We start from the raw sequence: 23,443 nt of genomic DNA on the forward strand, positions 1-23,443 counted from the left end.
ATCCCTGGGGATGGGTAATTCCTAAGGGATGGGTAAAACCCTAAACCTGCCCAATATTCCCCAAAAATCTGCCAGAAATTTAGTAATTTAAATTTAAAGTTTAAATCTGGGAGGTGAGAGTGTTCCTCCTTGGAGAACTTCTCCACTGGGATTTTACCTTTTCCCCTCATTTTTTACTCATTTCCATCCACAAAAAGTGATTTATTCTGGACAAAGCCACGCTCTGACTCAGGGGGTTTCATTCTGCATGAAGTTGCTACATATTTTATATTTTATATTTTATTTTATTTATTTTATTTCCTTGTTAATCCACGCAGCAGTGCCACAATCATCCTTCAAACACATCCAAAGCTCCTCTCGCTGTACAAACACTTTCCCCAACGCGAGTTAAAGGTGGAAAAGGTACCATTAAAATTAAAATTAAAATTTAAATTTAAAAATTAAAATTAAAAAAGTCTACAAAGATGCATTGCAAAAACTCATAGGGAAGTGGCGGAAAGTCAGAGGTTAATTCACATCGAGGTATAAAATGGGTATTGCTGGTTTAGCCTGGGAGGAAAGAGGTTTTTCCTGGTTTCACCAGGAGCATTTCCTGGCTAGAAAATGGATTTGGAAAACAAAATCCTCTTTATTTCTGCCTCCTCCTGCCTCTCCCCCTTTCCCCACCCAGACCCCTCGAGGTGCTCGAGGCCCTCAGCCATTCGATTTTGTGGTTTTTGGCATTTTCAGCTACCAGAGAGGTTTGACATCGTGGTTTTCTGCAAAATCCTGAAATATTAGTGCAAATTACAGGGGGGGGGGGGATGGAGGGGCCACGCCGTGGCTGCAGCTTTGGGGGGAAAAATGGGATTTTCTCCTGGGCTGGAAATGCACCCACGAGCCCCCAGGTCAGGGTTAAACCCCCCAAAACCTCAGCCAACCCTCGGGGTTTATAAATCCTCCCCACACCTGGGAATTATTGCGGTGGTAGGGCAGGAATGTGCTTTTCTCATTCAAAAAAAGAGGAATTTTTTGTGCTCTGTTGCTGCTGAGCAGCAGGACCCTCATGGGGAGCCACGTTGGGCATTTCCAACCTGAGCCCCCCAAAATTCCAGCTCTGGAATTCTCCTCTTTTTTTCTCTTTTTAAATTTTTTTTCCCCCTGTGTTTTCCAGAATTGGGCATTTCCAACTTGAGCCCCCCCAAAATTCCAGCTCTGCAATTCTGGCAGCCCCTCCTTGTGCTGCTCACAGATTTCCTCCTTTTTCTCTTTTTTTTTTCTTGTTTTTTTTCCCTGTGTTTTCCAGAATTGGGAATTTCCAATCTGCACCCCCGAAAATTCCAGCTCTGGAATTCTCCTCTTTTTTCTCTTTTTTAAATTTTTTTTCCCCTGTATTTTCCAGAATTGGGCATTTCCAACTTGAGCCCCCCCAAAATTCCAGCTCTGGAATTCTCCTCTTGTTTCTCTTTTTTAAAATTTTTTTTTTCCCTGTGTTTTCCAGAATTGGGCATTTCCAATCTGCGCCCCCCAAAATCCCAGCTCTGCAATTCTGGCAGCCCCACCTTGGTGCTGCTCACAGATTTCCTCTATTTTCTATTTTATTTTTTTGCCTTTTTTTCCCCGGATTTGAGGTTTTGGCTGGAGCTGCCCCAGCCGGAGCCTTCCTGGGAGGAGCCCCCGAGGATTTTGAGGGATGGAGATTTTGGGTTTGGGGCCGTCCAGGAGCGTTTTGGGGCTGGGGTTTGGAGCAGCACATCCCAGGGATGCTCACATGGCAGTGGGGCCCTCGCAGATCTCCTCCAGCCTCTGCTCGATCATCAGCCGCAGGATGGAGTACCTGGGGGAGGCACAGAAATTTGGATAAAAAAGGATTTTTCCACCCTGCAATAATTCAAACCCTATTTGGGGATGTTAAACCCCCGTTTTCACCACAAAACCCGGCAGAAAATCACACAAAAAATCCCAAAATGAGGATTTTTCCCCTCCTATTTTTCCCCCCTCTCTGCTTCCCCAAACTTAGGGAAAATCCCAGTGCTGGAGCATCCCAGGGCTGCACAAATGAGATTTTTTTTGGGGGGAGGATTTTCTTCCCTCCCAGCCCCACGTACTTGTGCTTCAGCTTCTTCACTTCCCGGTCCTCCTCTTCCTCCAGCTTCTGGATGAAGCTCCTGAGGATGGGCATCTCGAATTTGATGTACTGGGCGACCTGGGGGGCACAGGAGGGGCAGGAGATGGTGAGGAGGAGGATGAGCTGACCCACTCCCACTCCTCCCCTTAGATTTCACCAAATATCCCAAAATTTTGCAGCGAACCCTAAAAAAAAAAATGATGTTTGTGACCATCAGCTCGTGGAAACAAATGGATAATTATGGGGAAAAGATCTGCCTAAGGTAATTTTAATTAATTTTAATTTTAATTTTAATTCACCCACTGGCTGCTGGAGGTGGCTCTGAGGCTCCCCAAGGTCTCGGAGCTGTTTAATCCCAAACTGACCCCAAAAGTGCCGGGTTTGGGGCGGGATTTCAGAGCAGAGCCGGCAGATGGCACAAGGGAGCCGCTCCCAGCCGGTGGAAAAACAATTCTGGGAAATTCCTGTTCTGGGGATGGCAGGGCTGGGATGGCACAGCGGGGCTGGGGACGCAGTGGGGATTAACTGGGAATGGGCTGGGAATGCACTGGGAATATTCTAGAAATATATTGGGAATGGACTGGGAATGTACTGGGAATGAACTGGGAATGCACTGGGAGTGAACTGGGAATGCACTGGGAATATTCTGGGAATATATTGGGAATGTACTGGGAATGGACTGGGAATGGACTGGGAATGGACTGGGAATATACTGGGAATATATGGGGAATGTACTGGGAATGGACTGGGAATGCACTGGGAATATACAGGGAATGCACTGGGAGTGAACTGGGAATGCACCGGGAATATACTGGGAATGGACTGGGAATATTCTGGGAATATATTGGGAATGCTCTGGGAACGAACTGGGAATGTACTGGGAAGGCACTGGGAATGAATACACTGGGAATGCACTGGGAACAGACTGGGAATGCTCTGGGAATGCATTGGGAATGCACTGGGAACCCACTGGGAGTGCCCTGGGGAATTTCCCGGAGGATCAGGAGTTTCCATGGACAGAGCAGCTCCCGCAGCCCCAGCACCTCTCTGTCCATCAGGGATAAACCCTTCCCTGTGGGGCTGAGGAGGGGCTGGCACGGAATTCCCAAAAAAGCCCCTCCGGGATCCCTGGCAGTGCCCCAGGCTGGGCATTGGGGCTTGGAGCCAGCAGGTGCCACGGCAGGGGTGGCACCGGGTGGGCTTTGGGGTCCCTCCCACCCAAACCTGGCTCTCCCCAAACACCCCAAATGCTCCCCCCGCACCCCCAGGGCGCACTCACGTCGTAGGTGACCTCCTCCACCTGGTCCTTCTCCATGAGGAACACCTTGGACACCTGCTCGCAGGGGCCCTGCAGCACCCGGGCCAGCAGCGGGAAATCGCTGCCGCGCAGCCGCTGCTTCTCTGCAAGGACAGCGACGGAACCGCGCCTTGGCACCGGAGGGGCACCGCGCCAGGGCGGCACCGGCACTGCCCGGGTGGTACCGGCAGGGCACAGTGGTACCGGCAGGGAATGGTGGTACCAGCAGGGCACGGTAGTACTGGCAGGGCACGGTGGGGCACAGTGGTACCAGCAGGGAATGGTGGTACCAGCTGGGCACGGTGGTACCAGCAGGGAATGGTGGTACCAGCAGGGCACGGTGGTACCAGCTGGGCACGGTGGTACCAGCAGGGAATGGTGGTACTGCAGGGCACGGTGGCACCAGCAGGGCACGGTGGTACCGGCAGGGCATGGTGGGGCACAGTGGTACTGGCAGTGCCCATGAGGTACTGTCAGTGCCAGGGTGGTTCTGGCAGTGTCTGAGTGGTACCAGAAGTGCCCATGTGGTACCAGCACTGCCTGGGTGGTTCCACCAGTGCCCCAGTGGTACCAGTGGTACCTGGGTGGTACCAACACTGCCCATGAGGTACTGGCAGAGCCCAGGTGGTTCTGGCAGTGTCTAGGTTGTACTGGCAGTGCCAGGGTGGTACCAGCACTGCCTGGGTGGTTCCACCAGTGCCCCAGTGGTACCAGTGGTGCCTGAGTGGTTCTGGCAGTGCCCATAAGGTACCAGTAGTGCCAGGGCGGTACCAGCGGTGCCTGGGTGGTACCAACACTGCCCATGAGGGACTGGCAGTGCCAGAGTGGTATTGGCAGTGCCCAGGTAGTACCAGCAGTGCCTGTGTGATACTGGCAGTGCCAGGGCGGTACCAGCCATGCCAGGGTGGTACCAACACTGCCCACGAGGTACTGGCAGTGCCAGGGTGGTATTGGCAGTGCCTGGGTGGTACTGGCGGTGCCAAGGCAGTAACAGCAGAGCACGGCGGTACCAGCAGTGCCCATGAGGTCCCGGCAGTGCCAGGGTGGTACTGGCAGTGCCAGGACAGCACCAGGGCCAAGGTGGCAGCATCATGGGCATTTGGGGCACCCATGCCCAGGGGATTTGGGGCACTCACCTCCGCTCGTGTGCACCATGTACAGAGCAAACTCCTCTGCGGAGTTCTCGATCTGGGGGGAGACACAAAGCTCTGATAAAGGAACAGGTTCTGCCCTGGTATACTATATATTTTATATATATATATATTTTATATATATATATTTTTTATATATATATATTTTTTATATATATACACATATATGTGTATTTGTGTGTGTATGTATACATATATACATATATAAAATGTGAATGCAGATTTTATACATACAATATAAATATATTATATACAATATAAATGTTTATATATAACATAAAGATCTAGAATTAATATTACTATAAATATTACTATAAATATTACTATAAATATAAATATAAATATAAATATAAATATAAATATAAATATAAATATAAATATAAATATAAATATATAGAGTTATAAAATATAAAAATAAAATATGAATACAAATAATAATAATAATAATAATTTTTATATATATATAATCTGAATGCAGATTTTATACATATAACCTATAAAACATTTTGACTTGCTTTAACCACAACACAAGCTGCGCTCAGAGCACTGAGCGGGGTGTGCTGTCCATACCTTGAACTTGTTGAGCAGCAGTTTGAGCACCTGGGGCGTGGTCATGGTGCTGTTGATGCGCACGTTGGTGACGGAGCCGTAGGCGGGCGTGAACACCGAGGTCTGCGGGGCACAGCGGGCACTGAGAGCCCTGCCAGGACCCCCTGGACCCCCCGGACCCCTCCCCAGAGCCTGGGGTGAGACTCTGTCCAAAATTCCTCTCATTTTTGCCTCACAATCCTCATTGGGGAGCACTGAAGAAAAGACCCTGCCTGAAATCTCTGCTGAGAACACGGAGCGTGTGCACCCTTTCCAAACACCATTCTTTCCCCCAAAGATACAACAGACTACCTCTGGTTCGGTTTCAAGATTCGTCCCCTTCCCTCATCAAAAAAGAGGATAATTGGAGTCCAGATGGACTGGAACTTCTGAGATCTCCCTGGACGTGACCTGGTGAGCTCCACGGGCTGGACACCAAAGGACTCCGCCGTTCTAAGGTTGGTAGCTATAAACCTTCATTTTCTTCCTCCCTCTTTTCTTTATTTTTCCCCTTTTTTTCCCCAATTCCTCTTCATCACATTTCACTGTGGTTTTTTGATAAAGCTGCATTTGTTTTGATTATCACTGCAAACCCCCTTGTACCGTGATGGTTTGTTTTGCACTCTGAGATCACTCACCATCACCTTGTACCATGATGGTTCTTTCTGCTCTCCGAGATCATTCCACAAACCATCACCTTGTGCCGTGTCGGTTCTTTTTGAACTCTGGGATCACAAACCACCACGACGCCCACCCGTGAGGACGGATGGCAGCACCAGGCTCACCTTGTGGTTGTAGAAGTGCCCGTTGATGGAGAAGCGGTGCCGCCGCAGCCGCCGCTGCTCGCCGGCCGTGCGGGCGCTGCCGCGGGGCCGGACACCGACGTCGCTGCGGGTCCTCATCAGCTGCGGGGCCTCCTCTGCCCTGGGGGCTGCACAACGCCTTCCACTGCAGTGGGTCTGAGCCCCACACTGATCCGAGTGGGTCTGAGCCCCCAGACTGATCCCAGTGGGTCTGAGCCTCGCACTGATCCCAGTGGGTCTGAGCCCCAGGGCTGATCCCAGTGGGTCTGAGCCCCCACACTGATCCCAGTGGATCCAAACCCTGGGACTGATCCCAGTGGGTCTGAGCCCCGCACTGATCCCAGTGGGTCTGAGCCCCAGGGCTGATCCCAGTGGGTCTGAGCCCCAGGATGGATCCCAGTGGGTCTGAGCCCCAGACTGATCCCAGTGGGTCTGAGCCCCAGGGCTGATCCCAGTGGGTCTGAGCCCAGGGCTGATCCCAGTGGGTCTGAGCCCCACACTGATCCCAGTGGGTCTGAGCCCCGCACTGATCCCAGTGGGTCTGAGCCCCCACACTGATCCCAGTGGATCCAAACCCTGGGACTGATCCCAGTGGGTCTGAGCCCCGCACTGATCCCAGTGGGTCTGAGCCCCAGGGCTGATCCCAGTGGGTCTGAGCCCCAGGATGGATCCCAGTGGGTCTGAGCCCCAGACTGATCCCAGTGGGTCTGAGCCCCAGGGCTGATCCCAGTGGGTCTGAGCCCAGGGCTGATCCCAGTGGGTCTGAGCCCCCACACTGATCCCAGTGGGTCTGAGCCCCACACTGATCCCAGTGGGTCTGAGCCCCACACTGATCCCAGTGGATCTGAGCCCCAGGACGGATCCCAGTGGGTCTGAGCCCCACACTGATCCCAGTGGGTCTGAGCCCTGCACTGATCCCAGTGGGTCTGAGCCCCAGGACGGATCCCAGTGGGTCTGAGCCCCGCACTGATCCCAGTGGGTCTGAGCCCAGGGCTGATCCCAGTGGGTCTGAGCCCCGCACTGATCCCAGTGGGTCTGAGCCCCACACTGATCCCAGTGGGTCTGAGCCCCCAAACTGATCCCAGTGGGTCTGAGCCCCAGACTGATCCCAGTGGGTCTGAGCCCCCACACTGATCCCAGTGGGTCTGAGCCCCCAAACTGATCCCAGTGGGTCTGAGCCCCAGACTGATCCCAGTGGGTCTGAGCCCCCACACTGATCCCAGTGGGTCTGAGCCCCACACTGATCCCAGTGGGTCTGAGCCCAGGGCTGATCCCAGTGGGTCTGAGCCCCCGCACTGATCCCAGTGGGTCTGAGCCCCAGACTGATCCCAGTGGGTCTGAGCCCAGGGCTGATCCCAGTGGGTCTGAGCCCCACACTGATCCCAGTGGGTCTGAGCCCCAGGATGGATCCCAGTGGGTCTGAGCCCCACACTGATCCCAGTGGGTCTGAGCCCCACACTGATCCCAGTGGGTCTGAGCCCTGCACTGATCCCAGTGGGTCTGAGCCCCAGGATGGATCCCAGTGGGTCTGAGCCCCACACTGAACCCAGTGGGTCTGAGCCCCAGGATGGACCCCAGTGGGTCTGAGCCCCACACTGATCCCAGTGGGTCTGAGCCCCGCACTGATCCCAGTGTGTCTGAGCCCCCAGGATGGATCCCAGTGGGTCTGAGCCCCGCACTGATCCCAGTGGGTCTGAGCCCCCAGACTGATCCCAGTGGGTCTGAGCCCAGGGCTGATCCCAGTGGATCCAAACCCTGGGACTGACCCCAGTGGATCCCATCCTGGTGGATCTCAGCCCCAGGAGAGCCCTGGGACCAATCCTGGAGGACCCAACCCCAATGGATCCAAGCCCTGGGACTACTCCTGATGGATCTCAGCCCTGGGATCACTACCAGTGGATCCAAACCTGGTGGATCTGAGCCTTGTGATCCATCCCAGTGGATCTGAGCCCTGTGATCGATCCTGGTGGATCCAATCCCAGTGGATCCAAGCCCTGGGACCACTCCCAGTGTATCTGAGCCCCAGCACTGATCCCAGTGGATCTGATCCTGGTGGATTCAAGTCCAATCCTGCTGGATCCAAACCTGGTGGATCCAGTCCTGGAGGATCCAAGCCCTTGGACCACTCCCAGTGGATCCAAGCCTGCTTCTGGTGGATCTGAGCCCCCGGGCTGATCCTGCTGGATCCAAACCTGGTGGATCTGAGCCTTGTGATCCATCCCAGAGGATCCCATCCTGGAGGATCCAAGCCCTGAGACCATTCCCAATAGATCCAAGCCCTTGGACCACACCTGGTGGATCTCAGCCCCAGGAGAGCCCTGGGACCAATCCTGGAGGACCCAACCCCAATGGATCCAAGCCCTGGGACCACTCCCAGTGGATCTGATCCCAGTGGATCCCAGCCCAGCTCACCTGTGCCATTCCCGGGATTCTCCGTGCCGGTGGCCGTGTCCACATCTGTCACCTGGATGTCCGGCAGGGTGCTGGGCTTCAGCACGGACCTGGGGGGACAGAGAGGGGTGGGTGCCCTGTCCTGGGTCCCTGTCCTGGGGTGCCTTGCCCTGCACAGCCTGACAGGCTGGAGGGGGTTTTGGGGCTGTTTGTGTGGGTTTGGGGGGGTTTGTGTGGTTTTTGGGGCTGAATGTTTTTGGGTTGTCTGTGTGTGGTTTTGGGGTTCTCCGCCTCTTTTTGGGGGTTGCCCATGTGGTTTTGGGGCTGTGGGTTTTTGTGTCTGTCTGTGTGTATTTTTGGGGCTGCCTGCCCGTTTTTGGGGCTGTGGTTTTTGGGGCTGTGGTTTTCAAGGCTTTGTTTTCAGGGCCATGTTTTGGGGCTGCCTGCCCATTTTTAGGGCTGTGTTTTTTAGGGCTGTGTTTTTTGGGGCTGTGTTTTTTAGGTCTGTATTTTTAGGTCTGCAATTTTCAGAGCTGTGTTTTTTAGGTCTGTATCTTTAGGGCTGTGTTTTTCAGGGCTGTGTTTCTCGAGGCTGTGTTTTTCAGGGCTGTGTATTTTTCAGAGATGTGTTTTCAGGGCTGTGCTTTTTGGGGCTGTGTTTTTAGGTCTGTATTTTTCCGGGCTGTGTTTTTTAGGTCTGCATTTTTCAGGGCTGTATTTTTCAGAGCTGTGTTTTTCGGGTCTGTATTTTTAGGGCTGCGTTTTTCAGGGCTGTGTTTTTCGGGTCTGTATTTTCAGAGCTGTGTATTTTTCGGAGATGTATTTTCAGGGCTGTGTTTTTGGGGCTGTGTTTTTAGGTCTGTGTTTTGGGGCTGTGTTTTTAGGTCTGTGTTTTCAGGGCTGTGTATTTTTCGGAGATGTGTTTTCAGGGCTGTGTTTTTTAGGTCTGTATTTTTAGGTCTGTGTTTTCAGGGCTGTGTTTTTTGGGGCTGCCCCTGCCCACACTCACCCGTGGGCGCCCAGGTTGCAGCCCGAGTGCCAGGAGGAGGAGGAGGGTGGCGGGCGGATGCGCTGGTTGTCGTCCTGCATCTGCAGGCGGATGGGGCGGCGCAGCCCCCACGAGATGTTCAGCAGCCCCTCCACGATCAGCTCCCCTTCCTCCTGCAGCCACAATTACACACAGGAAACGGCAATTTTACACACAGAAAATGGGAATTTTACACACAGAAAACGGGAGTTTTACACACAGAACACAGGGATTTTATATGTAGACTATAAGGATTTTATATACAGAATATATGGATTTTATACGTAGACTATAAGGATTCTATGCATGCAATATAAGGATTTTATACATAGAATGTAAGGATTTTATATATATAATATAAGCATTTGTATAGAATATAAAGGTCTACATATCATATAAAAATCAGATATATATGTATAATTAGAATGCAGACTTTATATATATAATGTAAATATATATATAAGTAATGTAAATATATAATATATATGGTAAAGGTTTATATATATAAATGGTAAAGATTTATATATAAATTCATATATCTATGTAATCTGAATGCAAATTACATATCTATAAAGATCTTTTATATATATATATAATCCAAATGCAGATTTTCTATCTATAATGTAAAGATTATATATAGAGCGATATATAAAAATTCATATATCTATATAATCTGAATGCAAATTACATATATAAAATCTAAATATTTTTAATATATATATAAATCCCAGTGCAGACTGTATATGTATATATATAGTGTAAAGATTTTGTATATAGTATTTATATGTAGATTTATATGTAAAAAATTACATACATACATATATATATATATATATATATATATATATATATATATATATATAATGTGAATGCAAATTACATACATATATAAAAATATAAAATTATAATATACATATCATATAAATTTGTAATTCCCAGAGGAGCTGTGGCTGCCCCTGGATTCCCTTTTGTGCCCCTCAATCCCCTCCTCTCTCACCTCCCGGTGCCGCAGCTGCAGGTTCTGCCCCTCGTAGTAGATGTTGTAGGTCTTGAGGTGCAGGAGCAGCTCATTCCTGGGGGAAAAAATTTTTTAAAAAATTAAAAAATTAGAAAAAAAGGTGCTGAGATGAGGTTTGGGGTGAGACGCTGAAGGCACCCCCAGTGACCCCTGAGGTGCTACAGGAAAAGCAGGAATTGCTGCCCTGGCTGAGGAACCCTCTGTGCTGTTGGGGACCAAAAAATTGCTTTATTTGAGGCAGATTTGGGTCTTTTTCCTCCTCCCTCATTGAAGGTTTTGCTGGGGGTCCAAGATTTTGCAGCCACAATCAGGGGGAGCAGCTCCCTGTGAGGGTGACCCCCATAAATGTCCCTAAAAGGCACAGGAAGCCCCAGAGGAGCTGGGGGCAGTTGGTCACGAGGTGAAAACCAAATAATTAAATCAGATTTCTGGGGGTCACGCTGGAGTCACGAGTGGTCACAGGCGAGGCGGCCACGCCGGGCTCCTCCAGCTCAGAACAAAGCTCCGAGGGGCAAAGTGGAGAGGAAAACAAAAAGAAATAAAAATAAAAAACAAAAACAAGGACAAAAATTGAGATTGAAAAAAATTTAAATGGTGGAAATAAAGATATGTATGGAAACAAAAATAAAATAAATAAACTACAACAATGGAAACCATTGAAAAATCAAAGTGAGGCACGCCAGGCTGGCTGAGCCCAGCCGTGGATCACAGGACACGACGCCTCCAGCATTAATTCCCAATTAATTAATTAATTAATTAATCCCCAGCTCCCAAAGCTGGGCTGGCCGAGAGAGGTTCAGGATACTCAGCTGATAGAAACCAGCCCAAATCATGGGAATTGTTAGATATTGTTGTATATTATATGTTATACATTAGATAGTGTTGTTACATATTGTATATATTGTTATATGTTGTATATATTGTATATATTGTTGTATGTTGTTAGATATGGTATACATACAGTACAATATCTAGCCATATTTATAGTATATATTGTTATATATTGTTATACATTGTTATATATTACACATCCAATAGTGTTGTTATATATTGTATATATTGTTATATGTTGGTATATATTGTATATATTGTTGTATATTGTTAGATATGGTATATATATTGTATATATTGTTAGATACTGCTATATGTTACACAGTGTTATTATATATTGTATATATTATATGTTATATATTAGATAGTGTTGTTATATATTCTCTATATTGTTATATGTTGGATATATTGTTGTATATTGTTAGATATCATATATATACAATACAATATATATATTGTATATATTGTTAGATATTGCTATATATTACACGTTCTATAGTGTTGTTATATATTGTATATATTATATGTTACACATTAGATAGTGTTGTTATATATTGTATATATACAATACAATATACAGATTGCATATCTTGTTATATATTGTTATATTCTGTTATATTTTGTTAGATGTTGTATATTTTAGGTTCCAGATAACGCATTCCCACACCACATTGCCCACTTCAGGTTCCAGCTAACCCATCCCATATCCCAAATCCATCCCATATCCCACATTCTATACCCCATATCCCATATCCCATACCCCATATCCATCCCATATCCCACATTCCATACCCCATATCCGTCCCATATCCCATATCCCACATCCCACATCTCAAATCCATCCCATATCCCCTATCCCAAATCCATCCCAGATCCCACATCCCATATCCCTTACCCCATACTCCACATCCATCACCCCATATCCCATATCCATCTCCCCATATCCCATACCCCACATCCATCTCATATCCCATATCCCAAATCCCACATCTCAAATCCATCCCAGATCCCACATCCCATACCCCATACCCCATACTCCACATCCATCACCCCATATCCCATATCCCATACTCCACGTCTTGTACCCCACATCCATCCCATATCCCATATCCCATATCCATCTCCCATATCCAACATCCATCTCATATCCCACATCCCACATCTCAAATCCATCCCAGATCCCCTGTCCCAAATCCATCCCATATCCCACACCCCATACTCCACATCCATCACCCCATAACCCATATCCATCTCCCCATATCCCATACCCCACATCCATCCTATATCCCATATCCCAGATCCCACATCCGTCATCCCCTGAACACCAGGATCACTCCAGCCCCGTGTCCCCACCATGTCCCACCCTTTTCCCATCGTGTCCCCACCCGTGTCCCCTCCATGTCCCCCATGTCCCCCCGTGTCCGCACACCTGGAGATGAATTTGTCCTTCCCGCAGGGCACCGCGCCCCCCGTGCTGAGCTCCATGGCGGGGCTGGGCGGGCATGGGGGGAGCAGGGCTGGGGGGACACGGCGGGGTCAGGAAAGGCAAGGCAGCCACCCTGCCCGGGGGCAGAACGCTAAAAATGGAAATAAAAATAGAAATAAATATAAATAAAATAAAGCTATAAACATAAAATATAAATATAATTATAAATATAATTATTATAAATAAAAATTATAAATATAACTATAAATATTTCATAAATATAAATGTAATAGAAATAGAAAATATAAATAATATAAATATAAATTTAAATACAATAATAAATATAGATACAATTATAGATATAGATATAGATATAGATATAGATATAGATATAGATATAGATATAGATATAGATAGATATAGATATAGATAGATATAGATATAGATATACATATACATATACATATAGATATAGATATACATATACATATACACATATATATACATATACATATACATATACATATACATATACATATACATAATTTTAGAATATAGGTATATATATAAAAATATATAAATATATAAATGTATAAATATAGACATGTATAAATATATAAATATAATGGAAATTAAAATAAAACCAAAGCAACAATATAAATATAAATTATAAATATAAAGGAAATGGAAATAAAAATGAAATTAAAAGTAAAAGTAAAAGTAAAACTAAGAATAAAAACCAATTAAAAATGAAAATAAAATAGGTTACCAATTAAAAAGCAATGAAAATAAACCAAAAATAAGAATAAAAAGTAAGAATAAAAATTAAAGATAATAAAAATTAATCAATAATCAAAAGAAATTAAAATTAAAATTTAAAATAATATAGGATAATAAAATAATAAAACTTTATATAAATAAATAAATAAACAGACTATAAAAATAAATAAATAAATGGGAAATGAAAACCAAACCTCAACACAAATAAATAAATAAATAAGTGATAAGGAAATAAATATAATTTAAAGCCATGTAATAAATAAATAGATAAAAACTAAACCTAAACCTAACGAAGTCAGTAAATAGAAATAACCCCCCGGGACTGGAGAGGGCTCGGGGGGCGGGCGGGGCCCGGCGGCTCCTCCGGGGAACGAGCGAGATCAGATAAGGCCGGAGGCGCCGAACTCACTGAAAATTTAATCCCCGCGATCTCCTTACCCCGCTCCCGCCGCATTTGCATCCGCAGCCCCCGCGGGTGTCCCAGCCAGGCCGGGCAATGGGAATTGTTCCTTTTGCCCCATTTTTTCCCCGATTTTTTTACTCTTTTCCATCCCCTTGGGCAGCCCCAGGGCTGGATCTCCAGGCAGGCAGAAATCCTGAGGGTTTTTGTGATCCCAGAAACCACAGAAACCCTCGGGAACCCCAAATCCCACCTGGGACAGGCCCTGCCCCGGAGCTCGGGGGGATTTTTGGGTTTGGGATGCTCAGTTTGGAGATCAGCCCTCGAAGAGGCCTCAGAATGGGGAATTGGGATGATATTAAACGATGAAAAAAGAGGTTTTGGGGCCGTGCTTATCTTCGGATGGAAAACTTTAATTTTCAGGGTCTTTTCCCTCCCTTCCCTCCTCCTGGAAGAGGAGCTGAGGTGAATAAAAAGCGTTTGCTCCTCAAGGCTCTGATTTCCTCCCACCTCTCCATGTGCTTCCTCCCATCCCCCGGGACACAAATCCCCCTTTTCCTGCAAGAAAAACCCCAAATTCGCCCCAAAATCCAGGCCAGGCCGGTGAAACCTGCCAGGGGATGCAGCCAAACCCTAAAACCCTGCAGGGCAGCAATCCTGGGGCCTCCATCCCACACGTTGGGATAAACAAATGGGGAAAATCTGATTTTCAGCAGCAGAAACTCCTCAGTGGCAGGAGGGGAAGGGCAGGAAATGGGCCCAGCCCAGCCCTGGGGCTCGGAGAAAAAGCAGAAGGAGAAGAGAAATCGCGGAAGAGCTGACAAAGCTTTGGGTTTCCTGAGGAGCTGCCTGAGTATTTTGGCAAAATCGGGTCAGATTCGGCAAAATTCAGCAAAATCCGGCACCAAACTTCCCCCTGCAGCCGCCTCCGTGCATCCTCCCACAGGAATAATCCCATTTATCCACCAAAAATGGTACCAGGAGGGGGTTTTGCAGATGGCTCAAGGGTTTGGGACAAATCCATGGGGTTTTGGGGCAGCAGCTGAGTGTGGGGTCCCAAATTTGGGGTTCCAGGTGTGAGGGGCACGAGGGGCATCCCCTGGTGGGGGAGGAAAAGCCCTGGGGAGGTTCAGGGGGGATTAAAGGACGTGGCAGATGTGAAAATGGTGACAAAAACACCGAAATGAGGGAAAAGGACCCTCCTGGAGCAGCAAAACCACAAAAGGGAGTGGGAAAACTCATCCTAGAGCAGCAAAAACAGCAAAGGGAGTGAAAAGAACCCTCCTGGAGCAGCAAAATCACCAAAGATTGTGGAAAGAACTCTCCTAGAGCAGCAAATTCACCAAAAAGAGTGGAATGAACCCTCCTGGAGCAGCAAAGACTCCAAAGGGAGTGAAAGAAACCTTCCTGGAGCAGCAAAATTACCCAAGTGAGTGGGGAAAATCCTTCCTAGAGCAGAAAAATCATGAAAGGGAGTGGAAAAAAACCTTCCCAGAGTAGGAAAACCACAAAAGTGAGCGAAAAACCTTCAGTTTTTCAGTAAAATCATCAAAATGCGTGGAAAATCCCCCCTGGAGCAGCAGAGCCCAGGGTGGAGCCTTTGGTACCACTCAGAGCTTTTTTCCAGAGCATCCTGGGCCAATCCCAATTCCCAAAACCCCAAATCCCTCCAAGGGGACACGGGGATGAACAGGAGCCATAAAAAATCCCCGTTTTGGGGTGGGAAGGGGAGCTCCAGCGTGCAGGTTCATCCTCCCGTGCCGAGGAGTTTCCTGTTTACGCCCCGGCCCGGCCACCTCGGCCTCCTCCGTCATCACATCCCCTTCCTCTGCTGGGAATGGGGCAAATTCTTCCTTTTTTGGGGCTGCAGAGAGAAGCGGGCTGGGGGCGGAGGGGAGAGACCAGGAATCACCCGGGACAGGCTGGGATAACCCGGGAAAAACTGGGAATCAGCAAGGAGAGGCTGCGATAACCCGGGACAGGCTGGGATAACCCAGGACAGGCTGGGATAACCCAGGAAAGGCTGGGATAACCTGGGAAAAACTGGGAATCAGCCAGGAGAGGCTGGGAATCACCCGGGATAGGCTGGGATAACCCGGGAAAAATTGGGATAACCCGGGAAATGCTGGGAATCACCCGGGAAATGCTGGGAATCACCCGGGACAGGCTGGGATAACCCAGGAAAGGCTGGGATAACCTGGGAAAAACTGGGATAGCCCGGGACAGGCTGGGATAGCCCGGGAAAAACTGGGATAACCCGGGACAGGCTGGGAATCACCCAAATCAAGGCGCTGGCCAAGTGGAAGTCGCTGCATTGCTCAACCCCGGCAGTTTGGGCCGGCTCCGTTCCCGGCACCCCCCGTGCCTCAGTTTCCCCCTCGGTTCCGCCCTGCCCTGCCCGGCCCGGCCCGAGCCTCTCCTGGTGCTTTGAAAAGCGCTTTTAGCACAGCTCCGGGGCAAACCAGGGAGGGTTCCGGGCCCCTCCAGCTCCTCTTGCTCGGATTTGTTCCCCTCCCCAAAAAGAACCCCCCTAAGGTTCTAACCTCCCGTCCCGCAGCCCCGCAGCCCAGCCCGGCCGCATCCACAGCCCCGCACAGCTCCTGCCCGGCTCCAGCACAACAAAACAAGGAAAAAAAGTAGCCAAACCCCCCAAAACCGCGGTTTTACCAGGAGAGGGATATTCTTCTCTGCTCCTGCAAAGAAATCTGCGGTTTTTGGGGTTTTTTGCTGCCTCGGTCCCACCCCGCCCCGGCAGCATCCCCGGCTGGGGCGGGAGCGCAGCCGAGCATTGTGGGAATATCCCATGCCCGGAGAGGCCGCGATGCTCCCTCCCCGCCGCCGCTCCCGGCCCGAGCCCGCCCCGGGGCCCGAGCATCGCCCGCAGGCGGCGCCGGGCGCGGGCGGAGCGGGCACCGAGCCCAGCGCTCACCCCGGGCCGCGGATCCTGCGCTGGCCGCGGTTCCTGCGCTACTCCCGGGCTGCGATCTCTGCCCTCGGCCGCATCGCTAGGCGGGGAGCGGCGGCCGCTCCATTGTTCCCAGCGCCGCTATTGTTCTGCGGCCCGGCCGCTCCGTCCTGCGGGAACCAACGGGGCAGGGAGGGAGCGCTCAGCGCCCGCGGAGGGGCCGCGCTCGGGTGGAGCCTCGGGAGGAGCCGGGGCTGGGGCGGGCCCGGGACAGCGCGGACGGACGGGACGGGACGGGAGGAGAAGGTGCCGAACCCGGGCAGGAACCGCGGAGCCCGCGGCTGCTCCAGCCGCGCTCGGGGGCGATGCTGGGGGGGCTGAGGTGACACCGGGGTGGGGGACGGAGCCCGGAGATGGCGGAGGTTTTCCGTCAGCTCCCGGCTGCGGGGAGAGCCGCGCTCAGCCCCGGGGCCGCTCCCGGCGCGGGGGACGGGGACGGGGATGAGGATGAGGATGGGGATGGGGGTGATGCCCCGTCCCGCCCGCACTCACCCGGTGCCGGTGCCGCTCCGCTCGCAGCCGGTGCCCCGGAGGCCGCCCCTGGGCGGGGCGGGGCGGGACGGGGAGGGGCGCGGGCGGGGCCGGGGGTGGCAGCGCGGGGACAGCCCCGTCCCTCCCTCCATTCCTCTCTCCATCCTTCCCTCCATCCCTCCCTCCATCCCTCCCTCCATCCCGCTCCCCATCCCTCCCTCCATCCCTCCCTCCATCCCTCCCTCCATCCCTCTCTCCCGCAGCCGGGGCCAGCCCGGAACCCGCATCCCGGAGCACATCCCGCATCCCATCCCGGCTCCCTTCCCGGTGCCCCAAAGGACGGCACCTCCGGGAGCGGCGCTGTCCCCGCCCGGACATCCCGAGGGACGCTCCGGGAACGTCCCCGGGCAGGTTCTGCGCTCCCCAAGGACACCGCGGCTCCAGCCCGGGTGCACCTGAGGAGCGGGGTCTGCAAGGATTCTCCATCCCTGGTGCCAAGGGCAGAGTCCCAAAGGATGCCCTGTCCCCACTGTCACAGCCAGGATCCCAAAAATGCAAATCCTATTTCCAGTGTTAGGAACAGAATCCCAAAAATGCCCCACTCCCAATGTCAGGAACAGGATCCTAAAGGATTCCCCATTTCCAATGCAGGAACAGGATCCCAAAATATTCCCCATTCCCAAGGTGAGGAACAGGATCCCAAAAGTTCCCCATTCCCAATGTGAGGAACAGGATCCCAAGGAATTCTCCAACCCCACTGCCAAGACCAGAATCCCAAAGGAATCCCCATCCCACGCAGCCGGGCTGGAAATGCTCCCACCATCAGCTCCAGCTTTGTCCAGAATCCCCAGAGGGAATTCCTGGGCTGCATCCCCCAGGCTGGAGCGCTTTTTCTGCCCCAAAAAGCCCCAAATCCTGGGAAATCCAGTGCCAGAGCCGAGCACAGAGCACACACACTTGGCTGCTCCCCTCGGCCCCGGGATCCCACCCGGATCCAAAACCGCCCCCGAGCTGGGATGGAGGAGGAGAGAAATTCAAATGAAATCTGCCTGGAGCAGCAGCTGCAGCACTGAGCGCTCCCAGGATCGGGGTCTCATCCTGCCCGTCCAGCCCCAGCACCCTGGGGACAGTTTGGGGGAATTCAGAGAGAGTTTGGGGGGAATTTGGGGTAATTTGGGGGAGCTTGGGGGTGTTCAGTATTCCAGAGCAGCAGCAGCCGTGTCCCTCCTCCTTTGTCTGCCCTGACCTTTCCCAGAGCTTTGTGGCTCCTCTGGGCTTTTTTTTCTTTTGAAGGAATTCGCCTAGAAACAGCCCACACGAAAGGGAGAGGAAAAAAAGAACAACCCAAATAACCCCAAAACAAAGAAATAATCAAAGCTTGAGCCAAACAGGCAGCACAGGCTGGAATGGGCCTTTTTTCCCAGATTTTCTTGGATTTCTGTGTAAAATATGAGAAGTTCTGGCTCAGGGAAGGCCTGGCTCGGGGAAAGGGAGCGGGGCTGGGTCGGGATTGATATTCCAGCAGCATCTCCAGGGCTGGCAGGGATGGGAGGCCCTTTGTGGTGGGGAGAGGGGACAATGGGGCGGCCCCAAAGCCAGGAATTGTCCCCAAACATGGGGAGAGGACAATGGGGCGGCCCCAAAGCCAGGAATTGTCCCCAAACACGGGGAGAGGACAATGGGACGGCCCCAAAGCCAGGAATTGTCCCCAAACATGGGGAGAGCTCCCCCTGGCCCTCAGCTCCCGGGGGGATGCAAAGAGAAAAACAGAAATAGAAACACAGAAATAGAAATGGAAATAGAAATGGAAATGGAAATGGAAATGGAAATGGAAATGGAAATAGAAATGGAAATAGAGATGGAAATAGAAATGGAAACAGAAATGGAAATAGAGATGGAAACGGAAATAGAGATGAAAATGGAAATAGAAATGGAAATGGAAATAGAGATGGAAATGGAAATAGAAATGGAAATAGAAATAGAAATGGAAATAGAAATGGAAACAGAAATGGAGATGGAAATGGAAATAGAGATGGAAATGGAAACAGAAATGGAAATAGAGATGGAAATGGAAATAGAGATGGAAATAGAGATGGAAATAGAAATGGAAACAGAAATGGAAATAGAGATGGAAATGGAAATAGAGATGGAAATGGAAATAGAAATGGAAATGGAAATAGAGATGGAAATGGAAATAGAAATGGAAATAGAAATAGAAATGGAAATAGAAATGGAAACAGAAATGGAGATGGAAATGGAAATAGAGATGGAAATGGAAACAGAAATGGAAATAGAGATGGAAATGGAAATAGAGATGGAAATAGAAATGGAAACAGAAATGGAAATAGAGATGGAAATGGAAATAGAGATGGAAATAGAGATGGAAATAGAAATGGAAACAGAAATGGAAATAGAGATGGAAATGGAAATAGAAATGGAAATGGAAATAGAAATGGAAATGGAAATAGAGATGGAAACAGAAATGGAAATAGAGATGGAAATGGAAATAGAGATGGAAATGGAAATGGAAACAGAAATGGAAATAGAGATGGAAATGGAAATGGAAATAGAGATGGAAATGGAAATAGAAATGGAAATGGAAATAAGGGGTTTGGAGTGGGGACCTGTGGGAGCACAGGGGGATCTCGGCTGTGGAATTGGGGTTAAATCCTGATTTTTGCCATGTCCTGGAAGGAAGGAATCCCAGGAAGAACCCCGGGAATGGGGAGGGAACCCCAGGAATGGGGAGGGAATCAAAAGGAACGGGCAGGAGATCCCAAGAAAGGGAAGACTCTGGGTTGGGTCTCACCATCATCACCTGGATTCTGAAATTAATAATCCATTAATCAATTAATCATCCATTAGGAAGAAATGGATTAATTAGGGAGGAATCCTCCCCTTCCAACCCAAACCACTCCAGGATCCTGTAACTGCACAATTCACCACCAAAGGAACAACCACTGCATCTATGCCCGCGTTTATTTATACTGAACAGCTTTAAAAATACAGAATAAAATAGCTTTATCTACTATTATTCACAACATCTGGTCCAAATATTACAATTTTAAATATTTAGTTGTTTAATGAAGCAATGTTAGGAAAAAAAAAAAAAAAAAGGAATAATAAAAAAAAAAAATCCGTAAAAGAATTACACATCTTGGAATGAGAACAACAAAAAATAATCGAACAAAAAACCCCCCCCCAAAAAAAAAAAGTTTTACAGCCAAAGTCAGTCACGAAAAGTCATGGGAGAAATAAAAAAATAAAAAAAATAAAGGAAATTTATCCCCACCGCCTAAGAACAGTCAATAGTTTGTTATGCCAGAGGTTGTTCTGAACAGACAAACACGGGAATTACCGGGGCTGGCAGCACAGGGGGGCTCAGGAGGGCATGGGGGCAGTGCCACCCTGGGGATGGCACAGAGGGCAGTGCCACCCTGGGGATGCCAGAGCCACCCTGGGCATGGCAGTGCCACCCTGGGCATGGCAGTGCCACCCTGGGATGGCACAGAGGGCAGTGCCACCCTGGGGATGGCAGAGCCACCCTGGGCATGGCACAGAGGGCAGAGCCACCCTGGGATGGCACAGAGGGCAGTGCCACCCTGGGGATGGCACAGCCACCCTGGGGATGGCAGAGCCACCCTGGGAGGGCACAGAGAGCAGTGCCACCCTGGGCATGGCACAGCCACCCTGGGGATGCCACAGAGGGCAGTGCCACCCTGGGGATGGCAGAGCCACCCTAGGGATGGCAGTGCCACCCTGGGCATGGCAGTGCCACCCTGGGGATGGCACAGAGGGCACAGCCACCCTGGGGATGGCAGTGCCACCCTGGGCATGGCACAGAGGGCAGTGCCACCCTGGGCATGGCACAGAGGGCAGAGCCACCCTGGGGATGGCACAGAGGGCAGTGCCACCCTGGGCATGGCAGAGCCACCCTGGGATGGCACAGGGGGCAGTGCCACCCTGGGATGGCACAGAGGGCAGTGCCACCCTGGGGATGGCAGAGCCACCCTGGGATGGCACAGAGGGCAGTGCCACCCTGGGCATGGCAGAGCCACCCTGGGATGGCACAGAGGGTAGTGCCACCCTGGGGATGGCAGTGCCACCCTGGGGATGGCACAGAGGGCAGTGCCACCCTGGGGATGGCACAGAGGGCAGAGCCACCCTGGGCATGGCAGAGCCACCCTGGGGATGGCACAGAGGGCACAGCCACCCTGGGGATAGCAGTGCCACCCTGGGCATGGCAGAGCCACCCTGGGGATGGCAGAGCCACCCTGGGGATGGCAGTGCCACCCTGGGGATGCCACAGAGGGCAGAGCCACCCTGGGCATGGCAGAGACACCCTGGGCATGGCAGAGCCACCCTGGGCATGGCAGTGCCACCCCGGACATGGCAGAGCCACCCTGGTGTCACCCAAATCCCATCCAGGAGCACCCAGGGGTGGCTCCAAACCCATCCCAAATCTCAGCCCCCAAAAGCACCAAACTGCACCCGCGGGCTCTGCTGTACAAAGCGAGCGACCAGCCCTGCTCGGAACAGGAAAGAAAACGGGAGAAAAAGGAGAAAGGAGCGGATTTTGGTGGGAGAAGGCCACGGGGAAGGAGGGGACGGTGCCGGTCTCAGCCAGGCTGCTCAGCTGGGGGAGGCGTCCAAGGCTCAGCCAAACTCGGGCTCTGCCACCGCCAGGGCCCGCAGCGCTGCTCGTACCCAAAACGTCGGGATCTGCACAATTTTTGGGGTGTCAGTGACCCAGTAGCGAGGGGTTTTCTCCAATTCTGCCCCCGGAGGGCTCAGCAGGGAGGAAACAACAAAAGGCTCCGGTTTTGGGTAGGAACACAAAGATGGGTAAATAAAGTATACACAACCACTATAGATTCGTCAATGAAGAAATTCTACCATCACATGACATTGTCATGACACTCATACCACTCCCTCCCAGGAAAACACCGCTGTTGTCCTGAGTGGAAATGTTATTTTCTTAATATATGGAAATAAAATACTGCAATATTCATGTACAAACCAAGTTGTCATATTTCAAGTCAGTATTAAAAGGCAATAAAAGCAAATTTGGGGTTGAAAAGGTTTGAGCTTTCTGAGCTAAGTCCCTCCAATATGACAACGTGAATCAGTCATAGCTGTCAGCTACGAAACCTAAATTTCTAGAGGCATAATTTGCAAGTATTTGCTTTAGAAAACGTGTTTCAACATGTCAGCAAGAACCCTTAATCGAACCTAAAAAAAATACAAGAGAATATCAATTACAAAAATCCCAAGTTTCTTTGTTTGTATACACTGATGCCACCTCTGATATGACAAAATGAGATTTCTACCATGAATATTTGCCCTTCCCTCTCCAAATCTGACTGAAAGTTCTCATCACCTCTTCACTCACCTCTCAGCTGCCAACTCCCCTGGGTGCTTGGGGTTGGACAAGGCAGGGAAGGACAGGGAGGAAAATCCAGCATTGGCACTCGGGTTGCACCTGGACACACAATTTGTGTTTAATTCTCCCCAAACCTGCAGCTTCATCCTCTCCAGCCCTGCCAGAGCTTGGGACAGGCGCCTAAATCCTGGAATTTGGGATTTGAGTGCTCCCCAAACCTTGAGCTTCATCCTCATCCTCCAGCCCTGCTCAGCACGGGCATCCAAATCCCTGAATTTTGGATTTGAGTGCTCCCCAAACCTGCAGCTTAATTGTCTCCAGCCCTGCTCAGCATGGGCACCCAAATCCTGGAATTTGGGATTTTAGTGCTCCCCAAACCTGCAGGTTCATCCTCTCCAGCCCTGCTCAGCATGGGCATCCAAATCCTGGAATTTGGGATTTCAGGGCTCCCCAAGGCTGCAGCTTCATCGTCTCCAGCCCTGCTCAGCATGAGCATCCAAATCCCTGAATTTTGGATTTTAATGCTCCCCAAACCTGCAGGTTCATCCTCTCCAGCCCTGCTCAGCACGGGCACCCAAATCCTGGAATTGGGATTTGAGTGCTCCCCAAACCTTCAGCTTCATCCTCATCCTCCAGCCCTGCTCAGCATGGGCATCCAAATCCCTGAATTTTGGATTTTAATGCTCCCCAAGCCTGCAGCTTCGTCCTCTCCAGCCCTGCTCAGCACGGGCACCCAAATCCCTGAATTTTGGATTTTAATGCTCCCCAAACCTTCAGCTTCATCCTCATCCTCCAGCCCTGCTGG

The 23,443-nt window shown here is 50.3% G+C and overlaps 1 protein-coding gene across 3 annotated transcripts; it reads right to left on the bottom strand.

Moving 5' to 3' along the window:
• Window positions 1–263: 263 nt before the first annotated feature.
• RASSF2 (Ras association domain family member 2) lies at window positions 264–17,394 on the bottom strand. 3 transcript variants are annotated; one of them, XM_074559144.1, is made up of 12 exons: window positions 17,277–17,394; window positions 16,749–16,894; window positions 12,643–12,790; window positions 10,362–10,437; window positions 9,347–9,498; window positions 8,359–8,447; window positions 5,929–6,114; window positions 5,126–5,227; window positions 4,541–4,592; window positions 3,387–3,508; window positions 2,088–2,185; window positions 264–1,816 (listed from the first exon to the last, which is right to left on the bottom strand). In XM_074559144.1, the coding sequence occupies exons 3-12, from the start codon at window positions 12,696–12,698 to the stop codon at window positions 1,553–1,555; spliced, it is 1,197 nt and encodes a 398-aa protein (XP_074415245.1). In that variant the 5' UTR covers window positions 12,699–12,790; window positions 16,749–16,894; window positions 17,277–17,394; the 3' UTR covers window positions 264–1,552. The 3 variants fall into 3 exon arrangements, with proteins under 3 accessions (XP_074415245.1, XP_074415246.1, XP_074415248.1); XM_074559147.1 differs by having other exon boundaries at window positions 1,595–1,816; window positions 5,929–6,074; XM_074559145.1 differs by lacking the exon at window positions 16,749–16,894 and having other exon boundaries at window positions 17,277–17,348.
• Between the last annotated feature and the right edge of the window lie 6,049 nt (window positions 17,395–23,443).

This window comes from Zonotrichia albicollis, chromosome 26, assembly GCF_047830755.1.
Source record: "Zonotrichia albicollis isolate bZonAlb1 chromosome 26, bZonAlb1.hap1, whole genome shotgun sequence".
Taxonomy (NCBI): Eukaryota; Metazoa; Chordata; class Aves; order Passeriformes; family Passerellidae; genus Zonotrichia; species Zonotrichia albicollis.